General features: G+C 40.6%; 1 protein-coding gene across 3 annotated transcripts in view; it reads right to left on the minus strand.

The window, feature by feature from the left end:
* LOC106604040 (cell adhesion molecule 2) overlaps positions 1-22780 on the minus strand; it is a 574105-nt gene that overhangs the window by 246011 nt on the left and 305314 nt on the right. For 2 of the 3 annotated variants that reach the window (XM_045717480.1, XM_045717478.1), the window contains exon 2: positions 18263-18289. The exons of the other annotated variant lie outside the window; for it this stretch is intronic. In XM_045717480.1, the coding sequence (XP_045573436.1) occupies positions 18263-18289 (27 nt within the window). The remainder of the gene's footprint in view (positions 1-18262; positions 18290-22780) is intronic. 3 annotated transcript variants of the gene reach the window in all.

Genomic DNA, 22780 nt, shown 5'->3' on the forward strand with positions numbered 1-22780 from the left:
AATGGCGACCATCCTCTAGAAATGGCGTCCATCCTCTAGAAATGGCGTCCATCCTCTAGAAATGGCGTCCATCCTCTAGAAATGGCGTCCATCCTCTAGAAATGGCGTCCATCCTCAAGAAATGGCGACCATCCTCTAGAAATGGCGACCATCCTCAGTTGATGTGGATTTCCATCCTTGGGATTTCAACAAATCCCAAGGAGTCAAAATGTTAAGTTTAATAATATAATATGTCTAATTTATTGATTTCTCCTCAGTGATTAATAATATCCTCAACCTGGACAATGAGACTGAAAGAACATTTCTCATTTGATGGAGGCCTGGTGCTGTGGATCCTACATTTCCTATAGGACACAGCAGGTCAAGGTGGGACAGCGGACAAGCCCACCACTAGCATGTGATCTCCTCAAGGCTGTGTCTCCTCTGTTGTACATCTTGTACACTAATTACTGGAAAACCTCCTACCCTGGTAGACTCCTGGTAATGGACCAGTCTACCCCTGGAGGAAGAGGAGGAGCAGGGGCCAGTCTACTCCAGGAGGAAGAGGAGGAGCAGGGACCAGTCTACTCCAGGAGGAAGAGGAGGAGCAGGGACCAGTCTACTCCAGGAGGAAGAGAAGGAGCAGGGGCCAGTCTACTCCAGGAGGAAGAGGAGGAGCAGGGACCAGTCTACTCCAGGAGGAAGAGGAGGAGCAGGGACCAGTCTACTCCAGGAGGAAGAGGAGGAGCAGGGGCCAGTCTACTCCAGGAGGAAGAGGAGGAGCAGGGGCCAGTCTACTCCAGGAGGAAGAGGAGGAGCAGGGACCAGTCTACACAATGTACTGGTTGACCCCAGACATCCTTTACACATGGTACTGGTTGACCCCAGACATTCTCTACACATGGTACTGGTTGACCCCAGACCTCTTCTAGACAACGTACTGGTTGACCCCAGACACACACACACCATCCTCAATCCCACAACACCTGCATATCAACCAATCAGAATCCAGAATCCAAACAACCGTTTTATAAAATGTTACATTTTTAAAAAAAAGTAACCCCATGTACCCAGGCCCACAAGCCGGTGCCACAGCCACTCCTACAGTAGGCAAGACATGGCTAGCCGAGACCTGAACCTGCAATACAAGCACTTCCATTGAGTTACATGGGATGTTTAGAGAAATTGCTGTTTTTTGCTGTGCTTTGTCTCTCTCCCCACTCTTCCCTTTCAGTTCATTCTCTCTCTCTCTCTCTCTCTCTCTCTCTCTCTCTCTCTCTCTCACTCTTCCCTCTCTCCACGTTTGTGTAAAGAGGCAGCTATTTGACCATGAAGTGGATGTATGAACACCGGGATGAGACAATTTTACAATTGAGACCAAGGGAGGTAGATGGAGAGAGAGGAGAATGGAGAGAAGGAGAGGGAGGAGGGAGGCCTTCTCGCCTCCCTACCTCTGCGGAAGCACAGTTCCCGCTCAGCCCAGTCAAAACTGTTCGCTGCTCTGGCACCCCTATTGTGGAACAAGCTCCCTCACGACGCCAGGACAGCGGAGTCAATCACCACCTTCCGGAGACACCTGAAACCCCACCTCTTTAAGGAATACCTAGGATAGGATAAAGTAATCCTAGAGGTCAGGTTGAGAGAGAGAGAGGAGAGAGAGGAGTGGGGAGAAAGAGAGGGAGGAGAGAGGAGAGAGAGAGAGGAGTGGGGAGAAAGAGAGGGAGGAGAGAGGAGATAGAGGTCAGGTTGAGAGAGAGAGAGAGAGACAGATAGAGATGGAGGCAGGAGAGAGAGGGTGAAGAGAGGGATGAGGAGAGAGACAAAGGAGGGAGAAGAGAGGGATGAGAAGTGATGGATGAGGAGGTAGAGAGGTGAGGTGAGGACCATGGGTCATTAACAGTGCTGATGAAGGTCTCCAGGGGTTAACGTTGCATGTGAGAGAGAGGAGGAGGAGCAGGGACGAGTGGGATAGATAGACAGAGAGAAATGGATCTGGGCTGCTGGAGGAATATTTTATTCATGTAGGTTTTTCATGAAGCATGGCCTGTCACCAGAATCTCTTTCATTCCTCTCTTTCTTCCCTGCTCTCCATCTCTCATGTCTTCTCTCTCTTCCCTCATGTCCTGAGCAGGTTTTACTGAAAACCTGCTCACAACTGATCTACAGATGTCAGGTCTGTACAAATAAACAACAAACTACTGTAGACACATTCTTCTTGTCTAAGAAACAACAAATTACTGTAGACACATTCTTCCTGGTGTGTGTGTGTGTGTGTGTGTAGCTGTCCTCTGTTTCATCTCCTCGCATCACCTCACCTCACCTCATCTTCCTCTTCTCCTCCATCTCTCTTCTCACATCTCCTTCCTCCGCTTTCTATTGCCTCGCTGCATTCCTCCTACCCTCCCTCCCTGATCTTCTTCATCTCCCCTCTCCCCTCCCCTCATCTCACTCTGTCCCTCCCTCCTTCCATCCTACCCTCTCTCCTCCTCTCCTTCCTCTCTCCGCTCCTCTCCCTCCCTCCCTCCTCCCCCCTCAATCCCTCTCTCTCTTCTCTCATGTACTCATTGACACTCCCTCAGGGACATTACATTGTCACTTTCTTCTCTCATTCTTACATGCTCTCTCTCTCTCTCTCTCTCTCTCTCTCTCTCTTCCTCTTCCTGCTGTCTCTACTCTCTCTCTTACCCTTCTCTCTCTCTCTCTTTCTCTTCCTCTTCCTGCTCTCTCTCTCTCTCTCTCTCTCTCTCTCTCTGCTCTCTCTCTCCTCTTCCTGCTCTCTCTCTTCCTCTTCCTGCTCTCTCTCTTCCTCTTCCTGCTCTCTCTCTTCCTCTTCCTGCTCTCTCTCTTCCTCTTCCTCTTCCTGCTCTCTCTCTTCCTCTTCCTCTTCCTGCTCTCTCTCTTCCTCTTCCTCTTCCTGCTCTCTCTCTTCCTCTTCCTCTTCCTGCTCTCTCTCTTCCTCTTCCTCTTCCTGCTCTCTCTCTTCCTCTTCCTCTTCCTGCTCTCTCTCTTCCTCTTCCTCTTCCTGCTCTCTCTCTTCCTCTTCCTCTTCCTCTTCCTGCTCTCTCTCTTCCTCTTCCTCTTCCTCTTCCTTCTCTCTCTCTCTCTCTCTCTCTCTCTCTCTCTCTCTCTCTCTCTCTCTCTCTCTCTCTCTCTCTCTCTCTCTCTCTCTCTCTCTCTCTCTCTCTCTCTCTCTCTCTCTCTCTCTCTCTCTCTCTCTCTCGCTCCTCTTCCTCTTCCTCTTCCTGCTGTTTCTACTCCCTCTCTTAACCTTCTCCTCCCTCTCTCTCTCTCTCTCTTCCTGCTGTCTCTCTTCCTCTTCCTGCTGTCTCTACTCCCTCTCTTATCCCCCCTCCTCTCTTCTATCTCTTTATCCTCTCACTCTCTCTATTTCTTTACCCGTGGGTGGGGCCAGTTTAATTGACCTCTGTACGGCAGATATACTTAGCGTCTGAAATAGGCTATTCCATTTCCTGCTATGACATTGGTGAGTCGCTTCCCTCAGTCCAGGAAGAATAAAATATAACTTGTCTTTGTGGTGTTTATCTATCATATTTCTACCATATTCCACACGATATAAGGTTTAAAGATCCATACACAACAACCTACTCTTACTATAATGCCAATAGTCTAGAACCTAGAACCCTGGCATTGTTCTAGCAGATTCCACAGAGAAGTCATCATTAGATAATCTAAAACCTAAAATGTTTTAGGACGGCCAGGGAAATGGCGATCAAACACAGACGATGTTCTAAATGCTGTTTCCTAAAGTCCACGATCATCTCCTTTGACTTACTATACTAGACAGCTAGTATAGTAACTACTAGAACAGACAGCTAGTATAGTAACTACTAGAAGACAGCTAGTATAGTAACACTAGAACAGACAGCTAGTATAGTAACACTAGAACAGACAGCTAGTATAGTAACACTAGAACAGACAGCTAGTATAGTAACACTAGAACAGACAGCTAGTATAGTAACTACTAGAACAGACAGCTAGTATAGTAACTACTAGAACAGACAGCTAGTATAGTAACACTAGAACAGACAGCTAGTATAGTAACACTAGAACAGACAGCTAGTATAGTAACTACTAGAACAGACAGCTAGTATAGTAACACTAGAACAGACAGCTAGTATAGTAACTACTAGAACAGACAGCTAGTATAGTAACACTAGAACAGACAGCTAGTATAGTAACACTAGAACAGACAGCTAGTATAGTAACTACTAGAACAGACAGCTAGTATAGTAACACTAGAACAGACAGCTAGTATAGTAACTACTAGAACAGACAGCTAGTATAGTAACTACTAGAACAGACAGCTAGTATAGTAACTACTAGAACAGACAGCTAGTATAGTAACTACTAGAACAGACAGCTAGTATAGTAACTACTAGAACAGACAGCTAGTATAGTAACACTAGAACAGACAGCTAGTATAGTAACACTAGAACAGACAGCTAGTATAGTAACTACTAGAACAGACAGCTAGTATAGTAACACTAGAACAGACAGCTAGTATAGTAACTACTAGAACAGACAGCTAGTATAGTAACTACTAGAACAGACAGCTAGTATAGTAACACTAGAACAGACAGCTAGTATAGTAACACTAGAACAGACAGCTAGTATAGTAACACTAGAACAGACAGCTAGTATAGTAACACTAGAACAGACAGCTAGTATAGTAACTACTAGAACAGACAGCTAGTATAGTAACTACTAGAACAGACAGCTAGTATAGTAACACTAGAACAGACAGCTAGTATAGTAACACTAGAACAGACAGCTAGTATAGTAACTACTAGAACAGACAGCTAGTATAGTAACTACTAGAACAGACAGCTAGTATAGTAACACTAGAACAGACAGCTAGTATAGTAACACTAGAACAGACAGCTAGTATAGTAACTACTAGAACAGACAGCTAGTATAGTAACTACTAGAACAGACAGCTAGTATAGTAACACTAGAACAGACAGCTAGTATAGTAACTACTAGAACAGACAGCTAGTATAGTAACACTAGAAAAGACAGCTAGTATAGTAACACTAGAACAGACAGCTAGTATAGTAACACTAGAACAGACAGCTAGTATAGTAACTACTAGAACAGACAGCTAGTATAGTAACACTAGAACAGACAGCTAGTATAGTAACACTAGAACAGACAGCTAGTATAGTAACACTAGAACAGACAGCTAGTATAGTAACACTAGAACAGACAGCTAGTATAGTAACACTAGAACAGACAGCTAGTATAGTAACTACTAGAACAGACAGCTAGTATAGTAACACTAGAACAGACAGCTAGTATAGTAACACTAGAACAGACAGCTAGTATAGTAACTACTAGAACAGACAGCTAGTATAGTAACACTAGAACAGACAGCTAGTATAGTAACACTAGAACAGACAGCTAGTATAGTAACACTAGAACAGACAGCTAGTATAGTAACACTAGAACAGACAGCTAGTATAGTAACACTAGAACAGACAGCTAGTATAGTAACACTAGAACAGACAGCTAGTATAGTAACACTAGAACAGACAGCTAGTATAGTAACACTAGAACAGACAGCTAGTATAGTAACTACTAGAACAGACAGCTAGTATAGTAACACTAGAACAGACAGCTAGTATAGTAACACTAGAACAGACAGCTAGTATAGTAACACTAGAACAGACAGCTAGTATAGTAACACTAGAACAGACAGCTAGTATAGTAACACTAGAACAGACAGCTAGTATAGTAACACTAGAACAGACAGCTAGTATAGTAACTACTAGAACAGACAGCTAGTATAGTAACACTAGAACAGACAGCTAGTATAGTAACTACTAGAACAGACAGCTAGTATAGTAACACTAGAACAGACAGCTAGTATAGTAACACTAGAACAGACAGCTAGTATAGTAACACTAGAACAGACAGCTAGTATAGTAACACTAGAACAGACAGCTAGTATAGTAACACTAGAACAGACAGCTAGTATAGTAACACTAGAACAGACAGCTAGTATAGTAACACTAGAACAGACAGCTAGTATAGTAACTACTAGAACAGACAGCTAGTATAGTAACTACTAGAACAGACAGCTAGTATAGTAACACTAGAACAGACAGCTAGTATAGTAACACTAGAACAGACAGCTAGTATAGTAACACTAGAACAGACAGCTAGTATAGTAACACTAGAACAGACAGCTAGTATAGTAACTACTAGAACAGACAGCTAGTATAGTAACACTAGAACAGACAGCTAGTATAGTAACTACTAGAACAGACAGCTAGTATAGTAACACTAGAACAGACAGCTAGTATAGTAACACTAGAACAGACAGCTAGTATAGTAACACTAGAACAGACAGCTAGTATAGTAACTACTAGAACAGACAGCTAGTATAGTAACACTAGAACAGACAGCTAGTATAGTAACACTAGAACAGACAGCTAGTATAGTAACACTAGAACAGACAGCTAGTATAGTAACTACTAGAACAGACAGCTAGTATAGTAACACTAGAACAGACAGCTAGTATAGTAACTACTAGAACAGACAGCTAGTATAGTAACACTAGAACAGACAGCTAGTATAGTAACACTAGAACAGACAGCTAGTATAGTAACACTAGAACAGACAGCTAGTATAGTAACACTAGAACAGACAGCTAGTATAGTAACACTAGAACAGACAGCTAGTATAGTAACACTAGAACAGACAGCTAGTATAGTAACACTAGAACAGACAGCTAGTATAGTAACACTAGAACAGACAGCTAGTATAGTAACTACTAGAACAGACAGCTAGTATAGTAACACTAGAACAGACAGCTAGTATAGTAACTACTAGAACAGACAGCTAGTATAGTAACACTAGAACAGACAGCTAGTATAGTAACACTAGAACAGACAGCTAGTATAGTAACACTAGAACAGACAGCTAGTATAGTAACACTAGAACAGACAGCTAGTATAGTAACACTAGAACAGACAGCTAGTATAGTAACACTAGAACAGACAGCTAGTATAGTAACACTAGAACAGACAGCTAGTATAGTAACACTAGAACAGACAGCTAGTATAGTAACACTAGAACAGACAGCTAGTATAGTAACACTAGAACAGACAGCTAGTATAGTAACACTAGAACAGACAGCTAGTATAGTAACACTAGAACAGACAGCTAGTATAGTAACACTAGAACAGACAGCTAGTATAGTAACACTAGAACAGACAGCTAGTATAGTAACACTAGAACAGACAGCTAGTATAGTAACACTAGAACAGACAGCTAGTATAGTAACACTAGAACAGACAGCTAGTATAGTAACACTAGAACAGACAGCTAGTATAGTAACACTAGAACAGACAGCTAGTATAGTAACACTAGAACAGACAGCTAGTATAGTAACACTAGAACAGACAGCTAGTATAGTAACACTAGAACAGACAGCTAGTATAGTAACACTAGAACAGACAGCTAGTATAGTAACACTAGAACAGACAGCTAGTATAGTAACACTAGAACAGACAGCTAGTATAGTAACTACTAGAACAGACAGCTAGTATAGTAACACTAGAACAGACAGCTAGTATAGTAACACTAGAACAGACAGCTAGTATAGTAACACTAGAACAGACAGCTAGTATAGTAACACTAGAACAGACAGCTAGTATAGTAACACTAGAACAGACAGCTAGTATAGTAACTACTAGAACAGACAGCTAGTATAGTAACACTAGAACAGACAGCTAGTATAGTAACACTAGAACAGACAGCTAGTATAGTAACACTAGAACAGACAGCTAGTATAGTAACACTAGAACAGACAGCTAGTATAGTAACACTAGAACAGACAGCTAGTATAGTAACACTAGAACAGACAGCTAGTATAGTAACACTAGAACAGACAGCTAGTATAGTAACACTAGAACAGACAGCTAGTATAGTAACACTAGAACAGACAGCTAGTATAGTAACACTAGAACAGACAGCTAGTATAGTAACACTAGAACAGACAGCTAGTATAGTAACACTAGAACAGACAGCTAGTATAGTAACACTAGAACAGACAGCTAGTATAGTAACACTAGAACAGACAGCTAGTATAGTAACACTAGAACAGACAGCTAGTATAGTAACACTAGAACAGACAGCTAGTATAGTAACACTAGAACAGACAGCTAGTATAGTAACACTAGAACAGACAGCTAGTATAGTAACACTAGAACAGACAGCTAGTATAGTAACACTAGAACAGACAGCTAGTATAGTAACACTAGAACAGACAGCTAGTATAGTAACTACTAGAACAGACAGCTAGTATAGTAACACTAGAACAGACAGCTAGTATAGTAACACTAGAACAGACAGCTAGTATAGTAACACTAGAACAGACAGCTAGTATAGTAACACTAGAACAGACAGCTAGTATAGTAACACTAGAACAGACAGCTAGTATAGTAACTACTAGAACAGACAGCTAGTATAGTAACACTAGAACAGACAGCTAGTATAGTAACTACTAGAACAGACAGCTAGTATAGTAACACTAGAACAGACAGCTAGTATAGTAACACTAGAACAGACAGCTAGTATAGTAACACTAGAACAGACAGCTAGTATAGTAACACTAGAACAGACAGCTAGTATAGTAACACTAGAACAGACAGCTAGTATAGTAACACTAGAACAGACAGCTAGTATAGTAACACTAGAACAGACAGCTAGTATAGTAACACTAGAACAGACAGCTAGTATAGTAACACTAGAACAGACAGCTAGTATAGTAACACTAGAACAGACAGCTAGTATAGTAACACTAGAACAGACAGCTAGTATAGTAACACTAGAACAGACAGCTAGTATAGTAACTACTAGAACAGACAGCTAGTATAGTAACACTAGAACAGACAGCTAGTATAGTAACACTAGAACAGACAGCTAGTATAGTAACACTAGAACAGACAGCTAGTATAGTAACACTAGAACAGACAGCTAGTATAGTAACACTAGAACAGACAGCTAGTATAGTAACACTAGAACAGACAGCTAGTATAGTAACACTAGAACAGACAGCTAGTATAGTAACACTAGAACAGACAGCTAGTATAGTAACACTAGAACAGACAGCTAGTATAGTAACACTAGAACAGACAGCTAGTATAGTAACACTAGAACAGACAGCTAGTATAGTAACACTAGAACAGACAGCTAGTATAGTAACTACTAGAACAGACAGCTAGTATAGTAACACTAGAACAGACAGCTAGTATAGTAACACTAGAACAGACAGCTAGTATAGTAACACTAGAACAGACAGCTAGTATAGTAACACTAGAACAGACAGCTAGTATAGTAACACTAGAACAGACAGCTAGTATAGTAACACTAGAACAGACAGCTAGTATAGTAACACTAGAACAGACAGCTAGTATAGTAACACTAGAACAGACAGCTAGTATAGTAACTACTAGAACAGACAGCTAGTATAGTAACACTAGAACAGACAGCTAGTATAGTAACACTAGAACAGACAGCTAGTATAGTAACACTAGAACAGACAGCTAGTATAGTAACACTAGAACAGACAGCTAGTATAGTAACACTAGAACAGACAGCTAGTATAGTAACACTAGAACAGACAGCTAGTATAGTAACACTAGAACAGACAGCTAGTATAGTAACACTAGAACAGACAGCTAGTATAGTAACACTAGAACAGACAGCTAGTATAGTAACTACTAGAACAGACAGCTAGTATAGTAACACTAGAACAGACAGCTAGTATAGTAACACTAGAACAGACAGCTAGTATAGTAACACTAGAACAGACAGCTAGTATAGTAACACTAGAACAGACAGCTAGTATAGTAACACTAGAACAGACAGCTAGTATAGTAACTACTAGAACAGACAGCTAGTATAGTAACACTAGAACAGACAGCTAGTATAGTAACACTAGAACAGACAGCTAGTATAGTAACACTAGAACAGACAGCTAGTATAGTAACACTAGAACAGACAGCTAGTATAGTAACACTAGAACAGACAGCTAGTATAGTAACACTAGAACAGACAGCTAGTATAGTAACTACTAGAACAGACAGCTAGTATAGTAACACTAGAACAGACAGCTAGTATAGTAACACTAGAACAGACAGCTAGTATAGTAACACTAGAACAGACAGCTAGTATAGTAACTACTAGAACAGACAGCTAGTATAGTAACACTAGAACAGACAGCTAGTATAGTAACTACTAGAACAGACAGCTAGTATAGTAACACTAGAACAGACAGCTAGTATAGTAACACTAGAACAGACAGCTAGTATAGTAACACTAGAACAGACAGCTAGTATAGTAACACTAGAACAGACAGCTAGTATAGTAACACTAGAACAGACAGCTAGTATAGTAACACTAGAACAGACAGCTAGTATAGTAACACTAGAACAGACAGCTAGTATAGTAACACTAGAACAGACAGCTAGTATAGTAACACTAGAACAGACAGCTAGTATAGTAACTACTAGAACAGACAGCTAGTATAGTAACACTAGAACAGACAGCTAGTATAGTAACACTAGAACAGACAGCTAGTATAGTAACTACTAGAACAGACAGCTAGTATAGTAACACTAGAACAGACAGCTAGTATAGTAACACTAGAACAGACAGCTAGTATAGTAACACTAGAACAGACAGCTAGTATAGTAACACTAGAACAGACAGCTAGTATAGTAACACTAGAACAGACAGCTAGTATAGTAACACTAGAACAGACAGCTAGTATAGTAACACTAGAACAGACAGCTAGTATAGTAACACTAGAACAGACAGCTAGTATAGTAACACTAGAACAGACAGCTAGTATAGTAACACTAGAACAGACAGCTAGTATAGTAACACTAGAACAGACAGCTAGTATAGTAACACTAGAACAGACAGCTAGTATAGTAACACTAGAACAGACAGCTAGTATAGTAACACTAGAACAGACAGCTAGTATAGTAACCACTAGAACAGACAGCTAGTATAGTAACACTAGAACAGACAGCTAGTATAGTAACACTAGAACAGACAGCTAGTATAGTAACACTAGAACAGACAGCTAGTATAGTAACACTAGAACAGACAGCTAGTATAGTAACACTAGAACAGACAGCTAGTATAGTAACACTAGAACAGACAGCTAGTATAGTAACACTAGAACAGACAGCTAGTATAGTAACACTAGAACAGACAGCTAGTATAGTAACACTAGAACAGACAGCTAGTATAGTAACACTAGAACAGACAGCTAGTATAGTAACACTAGAACAGACAGCTAGTATAGTAACACTAGAACAGACAGCTAGTATAGTAACACTAGAACAGACAGCTAGTATAGTAACACTAGAACAGACAGCTAGTATAGTAACACTAGAACAGACAGCTAGTATAGTAACACTAGAACAGACAGCTAGTATAGTAACACTAGAACAGACAGCTAGTATAGTAACACTAGAACAGACAGCTAGTATAGTAACACTAGAACAGACAGCTAGTATAGTAACTACTAGAACAGACAGCTAGTATAGTAACACTAGAACAGACAGCTAGTATAGTAACACTAGAACAGACAGCTAGTATAGTAACACTAGAACAGACAGCTAGTATAGTAACTACTAGAACAGACAGCTAGTATAGTAACACTAGAACAGACAGCTAGTATAGTAACACTAGAACAGACAGCTAGTATAGTAACACTAGAACAGACAGCTAGTATAGTAACACTAGAACAGACAGCTAGTATAGTAACACTAGAACAGACAGCTAGTATAGTAACACTAGAACAGACAGCTAGTATAGTAACACTAGAACAGACAGCTAGTATAGTAACACTAGAACAGACAGCTAGTATAGTAACACTAGAACAGACAGCTAGTATAGTAACACTAGAACAGACAGCTAGTATAGTAACACTAGAACAGACAGCTAGTATAGTAACACTAGAACAGACAGCTAGTATAGTAACACTAGAACAGACAGCTAGTATAGTAACACTAGAACAGACAGCTAGTATAGTAACACTAGAACAGACAGCTAGTATAGTAACACTAGAACAGACAGCTAGTATAGTAACTACTAGAACAGACAGCTAGTATAGTAACACTAGAACAGACAGCTAGTATAGTAACACTAGAACAGACAGCTAGTATAGTAACACTAGAACAGACAGCTAGTATAGTAACACTAGAACAGACAGCTAGTATAGTAACACTAGAACAGACAGCTAGTATAGTAACACTAGAACAGACAGCTAGTATAGTAACACTAGAACAGACAGCTAGTATAGTAACTACTAGAACAGACAGCTAGTATAGTAACACTAGAACAGACAGCTAGTATAGTAACACTAGAACAGACAGCTAGTATAGTAACACTAGAACAGACAGCTAGTATAGTAACTACTAGAACAGACAGCTAGTATAGTAACACTAGAACAGACAGCTAGTATAGTAACACTAGAACAGACAGCTAGTATAGTAACACTAGAACAGACAGCTAGTATAGTAACACTAGAACAGACAGCTAGTATAGTAACTACTAGAACAGACAGCTAGTATAGTAACTACTAGAACAGACAGCTAGTATAGTAACACTAGAACAGACAGCTAGTATAGTAACACTAGAACAGACAGCTAGTATAGTAACACTAGAACAGACAGCTAGTATAGTAACACTAGAACAGACAGCTAGTATAGTAACACTAGAACAGACAGCTAGTATAGTAACACTAGAACAGACAGCTAGTATAGTAACTACTAGAACAGACAGCTAGTATAGTAACACTAGAACAGACAGCTAGTATAGTAACACTAGAACAGACAGCTAGTATAGTAACTACTAGAACAGACAGCTAGTATAGTAACACTAGAACAGACAGCTAGTATAGTAACACTAGAACAGACAGCTAGTATAGTAACACTAGAACAGACAGCTAGTATAGTAACACTAGAACAGACAGCTAGTATAGTAACACTAGAACAGACAGCTAGTATAGTAACACTAGAACAGACAGCTAGTATAGTAACACTAGAACAGACAGCTAGTATAGTAACTACTAGAACAGACAGCTAGTATAGTAACACTAGAACAGACAGCTAGTATAGTAACACTAGAACAGACAGCTAGTATAGTAACACTAGAACAGACAGCTAGTATAGTAACACTAGAACAGACAGCTAGTATAGTAACACTAGAACAGACAGCTAGTATAGTAACACTAGAACAGACAGCTAGTATAGTAACACTAGAACAGACAGCTAGTATAGTAACTACTAGAACAGACAGCTAGTATAGTAACACTAGAACAGACAGCTAGTATAGTAACACTAGAACAGACAGCTAGTATAGTAACACTAGAACAGACAGCTAGTATAGTAACACTAGAACAGACAGCTAGTATAGTAACACTAGAACAGACAGCTAGTATAGTAACTACTAGAACAGACAGCTAGTATAGTAACACTAGAACAGACAGCTAGTATAGTAACACTAGAACAGACAGCTAGTATAGTAACTACTAGAACAGACAGCTAGTATAGTAACACTAGAACAGACAGCTAGTATAGTAACACTAGAACAGACAGCTAGTATAGTAACTACTAGAACAGACAGCTAGTATAGTAACACTAGAACAGACAGCTAGTATAGTAACACTAGAACAGACAGCTAGTATAGTAACACTAGAACAGACAGCTAGTATAGTAACACTAGAACAGACAGCTAGTATAGTAACACTAGAACAGACAGCTAGTATAGTAACACTAGAACAGACAGCTAGTATAGTAACTACTAGAACAGACAGCTAGTATAGTAACACTAGAACAGACAGCTAGTATAGTAACACTAGAACAGACAGCTAGTATAGTAACTACTAGAACAGACAGCTAGTATAGTAACACTAGAACAGACAGCTAGTATAGTAACACTAGAACAGACAGCTAGTATAGTAACTACTAGAACAGACAGCTAGTATAGTAACACTAGAACAGACAGCTAGTATAGTAACACTAGAACAGACAGCTAGTATAGTAACACTAGAACAGACAGCTAGTATAGTAACTACTAGAACAGACAGCTAGTATAGTAACACTAGAACAGACAGCTAGTATAGTAACACTAGAACAGACAGCTAGTATAGTAACACTAGAACAGACAGCTAGTATAGTAACACTAGAACAGACAGCTAGTATAGTAACACTAGAACAGACAGCTAGTATAGTAACACTAGAACAGACAGCTAGTATAGTAACACTAGAACAGACAGCTAGTATAGTAACACTAGAACAGACAGCTAGTATAGTAACACTAGAACAGACAGCTAGTATAGTAACACTAGAACAGACAGCTAGTATAGTAACACTAGAACAGACAGCTAGTATAGTAACACTAGAACAGACAGCTAGTATAGTAACACTAGAACAGACAGCTAGTATAGTAACACTAGAACAGACAGCTAGTATAGTAACACTAGAACAGACAGCTAGTATAGTAACACTAGAACAGACAGCTAGTATAGTAACACTAGAACAGACAGCTAGTATAGTAACACTAGAACAGACAGCTAGTATAGTAACACTAGAACAGACAGCTAGTATAGTAACACTAGAACAGACAGCTAGTATAGTAACTACTAGAACAGACAGCTAGTATAGTAACACTAGAACAGACAGCTAGTATAGTAACACTAGAACAGACAGCTAGTATAGTAACTACTAGAACAGACAGCTAGTATAGTAACACTAGAACAGACAGCTAGTATAGTAACACTAGAACAGACAGCTAGTATAGTAACACTAGAACAGACAGCTAGTATAGTAACACTAGAACAGACAGCTAGTATAGTAACACTAGAACAGACAGCTAGTATAGTAACACTAGAACAGACAGCTAGTATAGTAACACTAGAACAGACAGCTAGTATAGTAACACTAGAACAGACAGCTAGTATAGTAACACTAGAACAGACAGCTAGTATAGTAACTACTAGAACAGACAGCTAGTATAGTAACACTAGAACAGACAGCTAGTATAGTAACACTAGAACAGACAGCTAGTATAGTAACACTAGAACAGACAGCTAGTATAGTAACACTAGAACAGACAGCTAGTATAGTAACACTAGAACAGACAGCTAGTATAGTAACTACTAGAACAGACAGCTAGTATAGTAACACTAGAACAGACAGCTAGTATAGTAACTACTAGAACAGGCAGCTAGTATAGTAACACTAGAACAGACAGCTAGTATAGTAACACTAGAACAGACAGCTAGTATAGTAACACTAGAACAGACAGCTAGTATAGTAACACTAGAACAGACAGCTAGTATAGTAACTACTAGAACAGACAGCTAGTATAGTAACACTAGAACAGACAGCTAGTATAGTAACACTAGAACAGACAGCTAGTATAGTAACACTAGAACAGACAGCTAGTATAGTAACACTAGAACAGACAGCTAGTATAGTAACACTAGAACAGACAGCTAGTATAGTAACACTAGAACAGACAGCTAGTATAGTAACACTAGAACAGACAGCTAGTATAGTAACTACTAGAACAGACAGCTAGTATAGTAACACTAGAACAGACAGCTAGTATAGTAACACTAGAACAGACAGCTAGTATAGTAACACTAGAACAGACAGCTAGTATAGTAACTACTAGAACAGACAGCTAGTATAGTAACACTAGAACAGACAGCTAGTATAGTAACACTAGAACAGACAGCTAGTATAGTAACTACTAGAACAGACAGCTAGTATAGTAACACTAGAACAGACAGCTAGTATAGTAACACTAGAACAGACAGCTAGTATAGTAACACTAGAACAGACAGCTAGTATAGTAACACTAGAACAGACAGCTAGTATAGTAACTACTAGAACAGACAGCTAGTATAGTAACACTAGAACAGACAGCTAGTATAGTAACACTAGAACAGACAGCTAGTATAGTAACACTAGAACAGACAGCTAGTATAGTAACACTAGAACAGACAGCTAGTATAGTAACACTAGAACAGACAGCTAGTATAGTAACACTAGAACAGACAGCTAGTATAGTAACACTAGAACAGACAGCTAGTATAGTAACACTAGAACAGACAGCTAGTATAGTAACACTAGAACAGACAGCTAGTATAGTAACACTAGAACAGACAGCTAGTATAGTAACACTAGAACAGACAGCTAGTATAGTAACACTAGAACAGACAGCTAGTATAGTAACACTAGAACAGACAGCTAGTATAGTAACACTAGAACAGACAGCTAGTATAGTAACACTAGAACAGACAGCTAGTATAGTAACACTAGAACAGACAGCTAGTATAGTAACACTAGAACAGACAGCTAGTATAGTAACTACTAGAACAGACAGCTAGTATAGTAACACTAGAACAGACAGCTAGTATAGTAACACTAGAACAGACAGCTAGTATAGTAACACTAGAACAGACAGCTAGTATAGTAACTACTAGAACAGACAGCTAGTATAGTAACACTAGAACAGACAGCTAGTATAGTAACACTAGAACAGACAGCTAGTATAGTAACACTAGAACAGACAGCTAGTATAGTAACACTAGAACAGACAGCTAGTATAGTAACACTAGAACAGACAGCTAGTATAGTAACACTAGAACAGACAGCTAGTATAGTAACACTAGAACAGACAGCTAGTATAGTAACACTAGAACAGACAGCTAGTATAGTAACACTAGAACAGACAGCTAGTATAGTAACACTAGAACAGACAGCTAGTATAGTAACACTAGAACAGACAGCTAGTATAGTAACACTAGAACAGACAGCTAGTATAGTAACTACTAGAACAGACAGCTAGTATAGTAACACTAGAACAGACAGCTAGTATAGTAACACTAGAACAGACAGCTAGTATAGTAACACTAGAACAGACAGCTAGTATAGTAACACTAGAACAGACAGCTAGTATAGTAACACTAGAACAGACAGCTAGTATAGTAACACTAGAACAGACAGCTAGTATAGTAACTACTAGAACAGACAGCTAGTATAGTAACACTAGAACAGACAGCTAGTATAGTAACACTAGAACAGACAGCTAGTATAGTAACACTAGAACAGACAGCTAGTATAGTAACACTAGAACAGACAGCTAGTATAGTAACTACTAGAACAGACAGCTAGTATAGTAACACTAGAACAGACAGCTAGTATAGTAACACTAGAACAGACAGCTAGTATAGTAACACTAGAACAGACAGCTAGTATAGTAACACTAGAACAGACAGCTAGTATAGTAACTACTAGAACAGACAGCTAGTATAGTAACACTAGAACAGACAGCTAGTATAGTAACACTAGAACAGACAGCTAGTATAGTAACACTAGAACAGACAGCTAGTATAGTAACACTAGAACAGACAGCTAGTATAGTAACACTAGAACAGACAGCTAGTATAGTAACACTAGAACAGACAGCTAGTATAGTAACACTAGAACAGACAGCTAGTATAGTAACACTAGAACAGACAGCTAGTATAGTAACTACTAGAACAGACAGCTAGTATAGTAACACTAGAACAGACAGCTAGTATAGTAACACTAGAACAGACAGCTAGTATAGTAACACTAGAACAGACAGCTAGTATAGTAACTACTAGAACAGACAGCTAGTATAGTAACACTAGAACAGACAGCTAGTATAGTAACACTAGAACAGACAGCTAGTATAGTAACTACTAGAACAGACAGCTAGTATAGTAACTACTAGAACAGACAGCTAGTATAGTAACACTAGAACAGACAGCTAGTATAGTAACACTAGAACAGACAGCTAGTATAGTAACACTAGAACAGACAGCTAGTATAGTAACTACTAGAACAGACAGCTAGTATAGTAACACTAGAACAGACAGCTAGTATAGTAACACTAGAACAGACAGCTAGTATAGTAACACTAGAACAGACAGCTAGTATAGTAACACTAGAACAGACAGCTAGTATAGTAACACTAGAACAGACAGCTAGTATAGTAACACTAGAACAGACAGCTAGTATAGTAACTACTAGAACAGACAGCTAGTATAGTAACACTAGAACAGACAGCTAGTATAGTAACACTAGAACAGACAGCTAGTATAGTAACTACTAGAACAGACAGCTAGTATAGAAGTTTCGAAAACAGAGAAACCAGAGATGACCGCGAGAGCAGAGGAGGAGACAATCCATCAACTCACCTCTCAATTTGCTTCTCTGTGCCGTCACTGCAGAACCCACCAACAAAGCAAGGATGAGGAGGAGGTGGATAATGAAGGAGGAAGAGCGGGGTGGGAAGAGGATGGGGAGGAGGAGGAGGAGGAGGAGGAGGAGGAGAGGGAAGGGATGAAGATATGTAGAGAGGAGAGAACAATAGATTAGATCAACGTTTGTAGAGGGAATAAAGTACTAACAGTATGGTCCAGAGAAATGAAGGAGGAAATAGAAATGATTCCAGGAAACACTGTGAAAGTTACTGCAGCCTATATGGAATAGCTACAATGACAGTCAGTCAACCCAACACCATCAACACCTTCAACCCAACACCATCAACACCTTCAACCCAACACCATCAACACCTTCAACCCAACACCTAGGACACCTTCAACCCAACACCATGAACACCTTCAACCCAACACCATCAACACCTTCAACCCAACACCATCAACACCTTCAACCCAACACCATCAACACCTTCAACCCAACACCATCAACACCTTCAACCTATTTGGTTAGCTTTAGCTAGCTATGACAATCGGTTTGTATTGCTGGTACTCTATGGTTTGGGATTATGGTTAAATGTTTTAGCTAGCTAGCTAACGTTAACGTATCATGTCTAAACAAAAGACCAAGTTAAAGTTTGCTGTTAGCTAGCTAACGTTAGCTGATGTAAGATGGCTGGCTTGCTAGCTAACGTTAACGTTTCATGTCTAAACAAAAGACCAAGTTAAAGTTTGCTGTTAGCTAGCTAACGTTAGCTGATGTAAGATGGCTGGCTTGCTAGCTAACGTTAACGTTTCATGTCTAAACAAAAGACCAAGTTAAAGTTTGCTGTTAGCTAGCTAACGTTAGCTGATGTAAGATGGCTGGCTTGCTAGCTAACAGATATTTACCTGTATAGACTGTGTGTAATGTTAGTGATGTTTTCTCAGAATGTCATACATTTTGGTCAAATTCTTTGTGGATCTGTGTAATCTGAGGGAAATATGTGTCTCTAATATGTTTGTTATGGAATTGTTGGTGAATCTCTTCCTTTTAGGTGGTTGTAGAATTTAACGCCTCTTTTTTCAGAATTTTGCTAATTAGCGGGTATCAGCCTAATTCTGCTCTGCATGCATTGTTTTCGGTTTTACGCTGTACACAGAAGATATTTTTCACAGAATTCTGCATGCAGTCTCTCTCTCACACACACACTTTCTCTCTCTGTCTCTCTCTGTCTCTCTCTCTCTCTCTCTCTCTCTTCTCTCTCTCTGTCTCTCTCTCTGTCTCTCTGTCTCTCTCTCTGTCTCTCCCCCCGTCTCTCTCTCTCTCTCTGTCTCTCTCTCTGTCTCTGTCTCTCCCCCTGTCTGTCTCTCTCTGTCTCTCTCTATGTCTCTGTCTCTCTCCCCCTGTCTCTCTCTCTCTCTCTGTCTCTCTCACTGTCTCTGTCTCTCTCTCTGTCTCTGTCTCTCCCCCTGTCTGTCTCTCTCTGTCTCTCTCTCTGTCTCTGTCTCTCTCCCCCTGTCTCTCTGTCTCTGTCTCTAGCTCTCTGTTGCTGGGTCTCTGTGGCTCTGTGGGGAAACTGTCCGACAAAAGACTGGATACAGCGCTTTGTGGAATAGCTTATGATTTGCACTGTAATTTATATAGTAAAAAACTCTGAAATGTTTTACTACAGAATATTGTAAATTATGGTGTATTGTGGAAAAATTGTTGTATTTTGTTATGGCACTGTAATTCCACCCTATGGAACACAGTACTGTATTATGTCTTTGGATCACCAAAAACCTTTAATGGGAGCCTTTAATGGGAACCTTTAATCACAGACATGCCACTAGACCAGGTACTCAGAGCGATGAATCACAGACATGCCACTAGACTAGGTACTCAGAGCGATGAATCACAGACATGCCACTAGACCAGGTACTCAGAGCGATGAATCACAGACATGCCACTAGACTAGGTACTCAGAGCGATGAATCACAGACATGCGGATAGACTAGGTACTCAGAGCGATGAATCACAGACATGCCACTAGACTAGGTACTCAGAGCAATGAATCACAGACATGCTGATAGACTAGGTACTCAGAGGTATGAATCACAGACATGCTGATAGACTAGGTACTCAGAGCGATGAATCACAGACATGCCACTAGACCAGGTACTCAGAGCGATGAATCACAGACATGCTGATAGACTAGGTACTCAGAGCGATGAATCACAGACATGCCACTAGACCAGGTACTCAGAGCGATGAATCACAGACATGCCACTAGACCAGGTACTCAGAGCGATGAATCACAGACATGCTGATAGACTAGGTACTCAGAGCGATGAATCACAGACATGCCACTAGACTAGGTACTCAGAGCGATGAATCACAGACATGCTGATAGACTAGGTACTCAGAGCGATGCATCACAGACATGCCACTAGACTAGGTACTCAGAGCGATGAATCACAGACATGCTGATAGACTAGGTACTCAGAGCGATGAATCACAGACATGCTGATAGACTAGGTACTCAGAGCGATGAATCACAGACATGCCACTAGACTAGGTACTCAGAGCGATGAATCACAGACATGCTGCTAGACTAGGTACTCAGAGCGATGAATCACAGACATGCTGATAGAACACAATGCGCCCAAACACAACGAGTCAGACTACCGAAATCATACAACACTCGCAATAGCACAAGCTAAAGAAAAGGGCTTATTTCCAGAGTGTGATTCGAAAATTGTGATCAGTATAGCCGACTCGATGGCAAAACAAAAAAATAAATCAGGAACTCAAGAACTCGGATACCTGTGTCAACACCTGCTACCAACTAGCTAGGTTGTAATTGAGCTAACGAACGTTTCCAGCTCTGTAGAAGCTGTGTTTATTACGCTCTTGTCCGGGGACGACATTGGCAAATCCGGAGTTCCAACGCGGGGGACTACAGGAATGAGGTGGCTATGCTTAGCAAACAAATCTAAATTCTGCTCAAACTTATGGGGGGGGTGAACAAAATCAGATTGGTACTTTTTTCGTTTTCAACTCCTATGGCTGGATGCCGGTCGGGCCTAATGGGTGTTTCCCCACCTTGTCATCTGTCCCGATCTGAATGGTCTGTGCTACCTGGATCTTGTCTGTCAAGGAAGTCATCTCCATCTGTTCTCATCCTCCATCCTGTAGTGAAGTTGCCTGAGAACAGCAAGTAGACTGTTCCAATCAGCGCTGGTCCCATGTCACAAGTCATGAAAACCGCAGTCACTCCCGTGCCGCTAAGCAGACGGGAGTGAAATGCGAGAGGTTCAGAGCAGATTGACATAAGGAATAGTTTCTCTGCACTGGTTCCTGATCTACCTGCGCCTTCATCGCTGGGACGGCCAGTGTCTGCGACGGCGGTGCTGAATCCGGCAGCGGCTTCATCGTGGAGTTCGGCTCCTTTCCCTCTCTCTGGATCTGACGGGGCGCTGCCTGCTGTGGGAGGTCTGGACCTATCTCCGGGAGCCACGAGGTGTCACATCCTGACCAGTTTAGGTATTATTTGTATTGTAGTTTGGTCAGGGCGTGGCAGAGGGTATTTGTTTTGGTTGGTTCGAGGTGGTTGGTTGTGTTTAGGGTGTGTGATTTGTTAGTTCTGGGTGTTGGGTATGTTCTAGGTTGTATTTTCTACGTTCTGTCTAGTTTAGTTTTCTATGTTTAGGTTTGGGTGTGGACTCTCAATTGGAGGCAGGTGTTTCTATTTTCCTCTGATTGAGAGTCCTATATATAGGTATGTGTTTGGGGTTGTTAATTGTGGGTAGTTGTATTTCGCACTGCTGTTATTATTGTAGCCTGTGAAACTGTCTGTCGTTCTTTGTTTTCTTGTTTTCCGTGTTCATGTTTATTTAATAAATTATAATGATGAGCACGCAACCCCGCTGCGCCTCGGTCCTCTCTCTCCTACAACAGCCGTTACACGAGGATATGCTATCCTGCTTCTCGTGGACCCGTGAAAAGCTCAACGAATTGTGTGAGGGGTGGGAATGGGCGGAATTCTCAATTCCATTCTACCGGCCGTTGTACTGGGTAGTTCAACGGTGAGAAACGTCTCAGTCCCTGGACCAAAAAACGTTGTGCTATGCAGGAGTATTTCGTCTATCATAGTTCATGTGGGATTCAATGACATTATGAAGGGCAGTTCAGAACAGCCGAAGATGGGTTTTTAAAGAACTGGCCGGGTCTCTACTTGACACCAACAAACACCCCATGATATCTGGCCCTCTGCCCTCCCTAAATCGGGACATTGAAAAGTTCGGCAGACTTTTATCCCTCCATAACTGGCTACGAGACTATTGTAGCTCTGTGGGTGTAACATGTATTGACCATTTTGATACCTTCTGGAAACAAAGGAGGATGGCATCCACTCAAATCATTTGTGTTCCTGGATCCGTTCACAGCACTATAAGGCTGCGTTGAGACAATGACTTATCAATGATCCAAGCCCTGCTCAGCTAATCCCTACCGTTGTGTCGCTGAGTTGTCAT

This window comes from Salmo salar, chromosome ssa04, assembly GCF_905237065.1.
Source record: "Salmo salar chromosome ssa04, Ssal_v3.1, whole genome shotgun sequence".
Classification (NCBI taxonomy): Eukaryota; Metazoa; Chordata; class Actinopteri; order Salmoniformes; family Salmonidae; genus Salmo; species Salmo salar.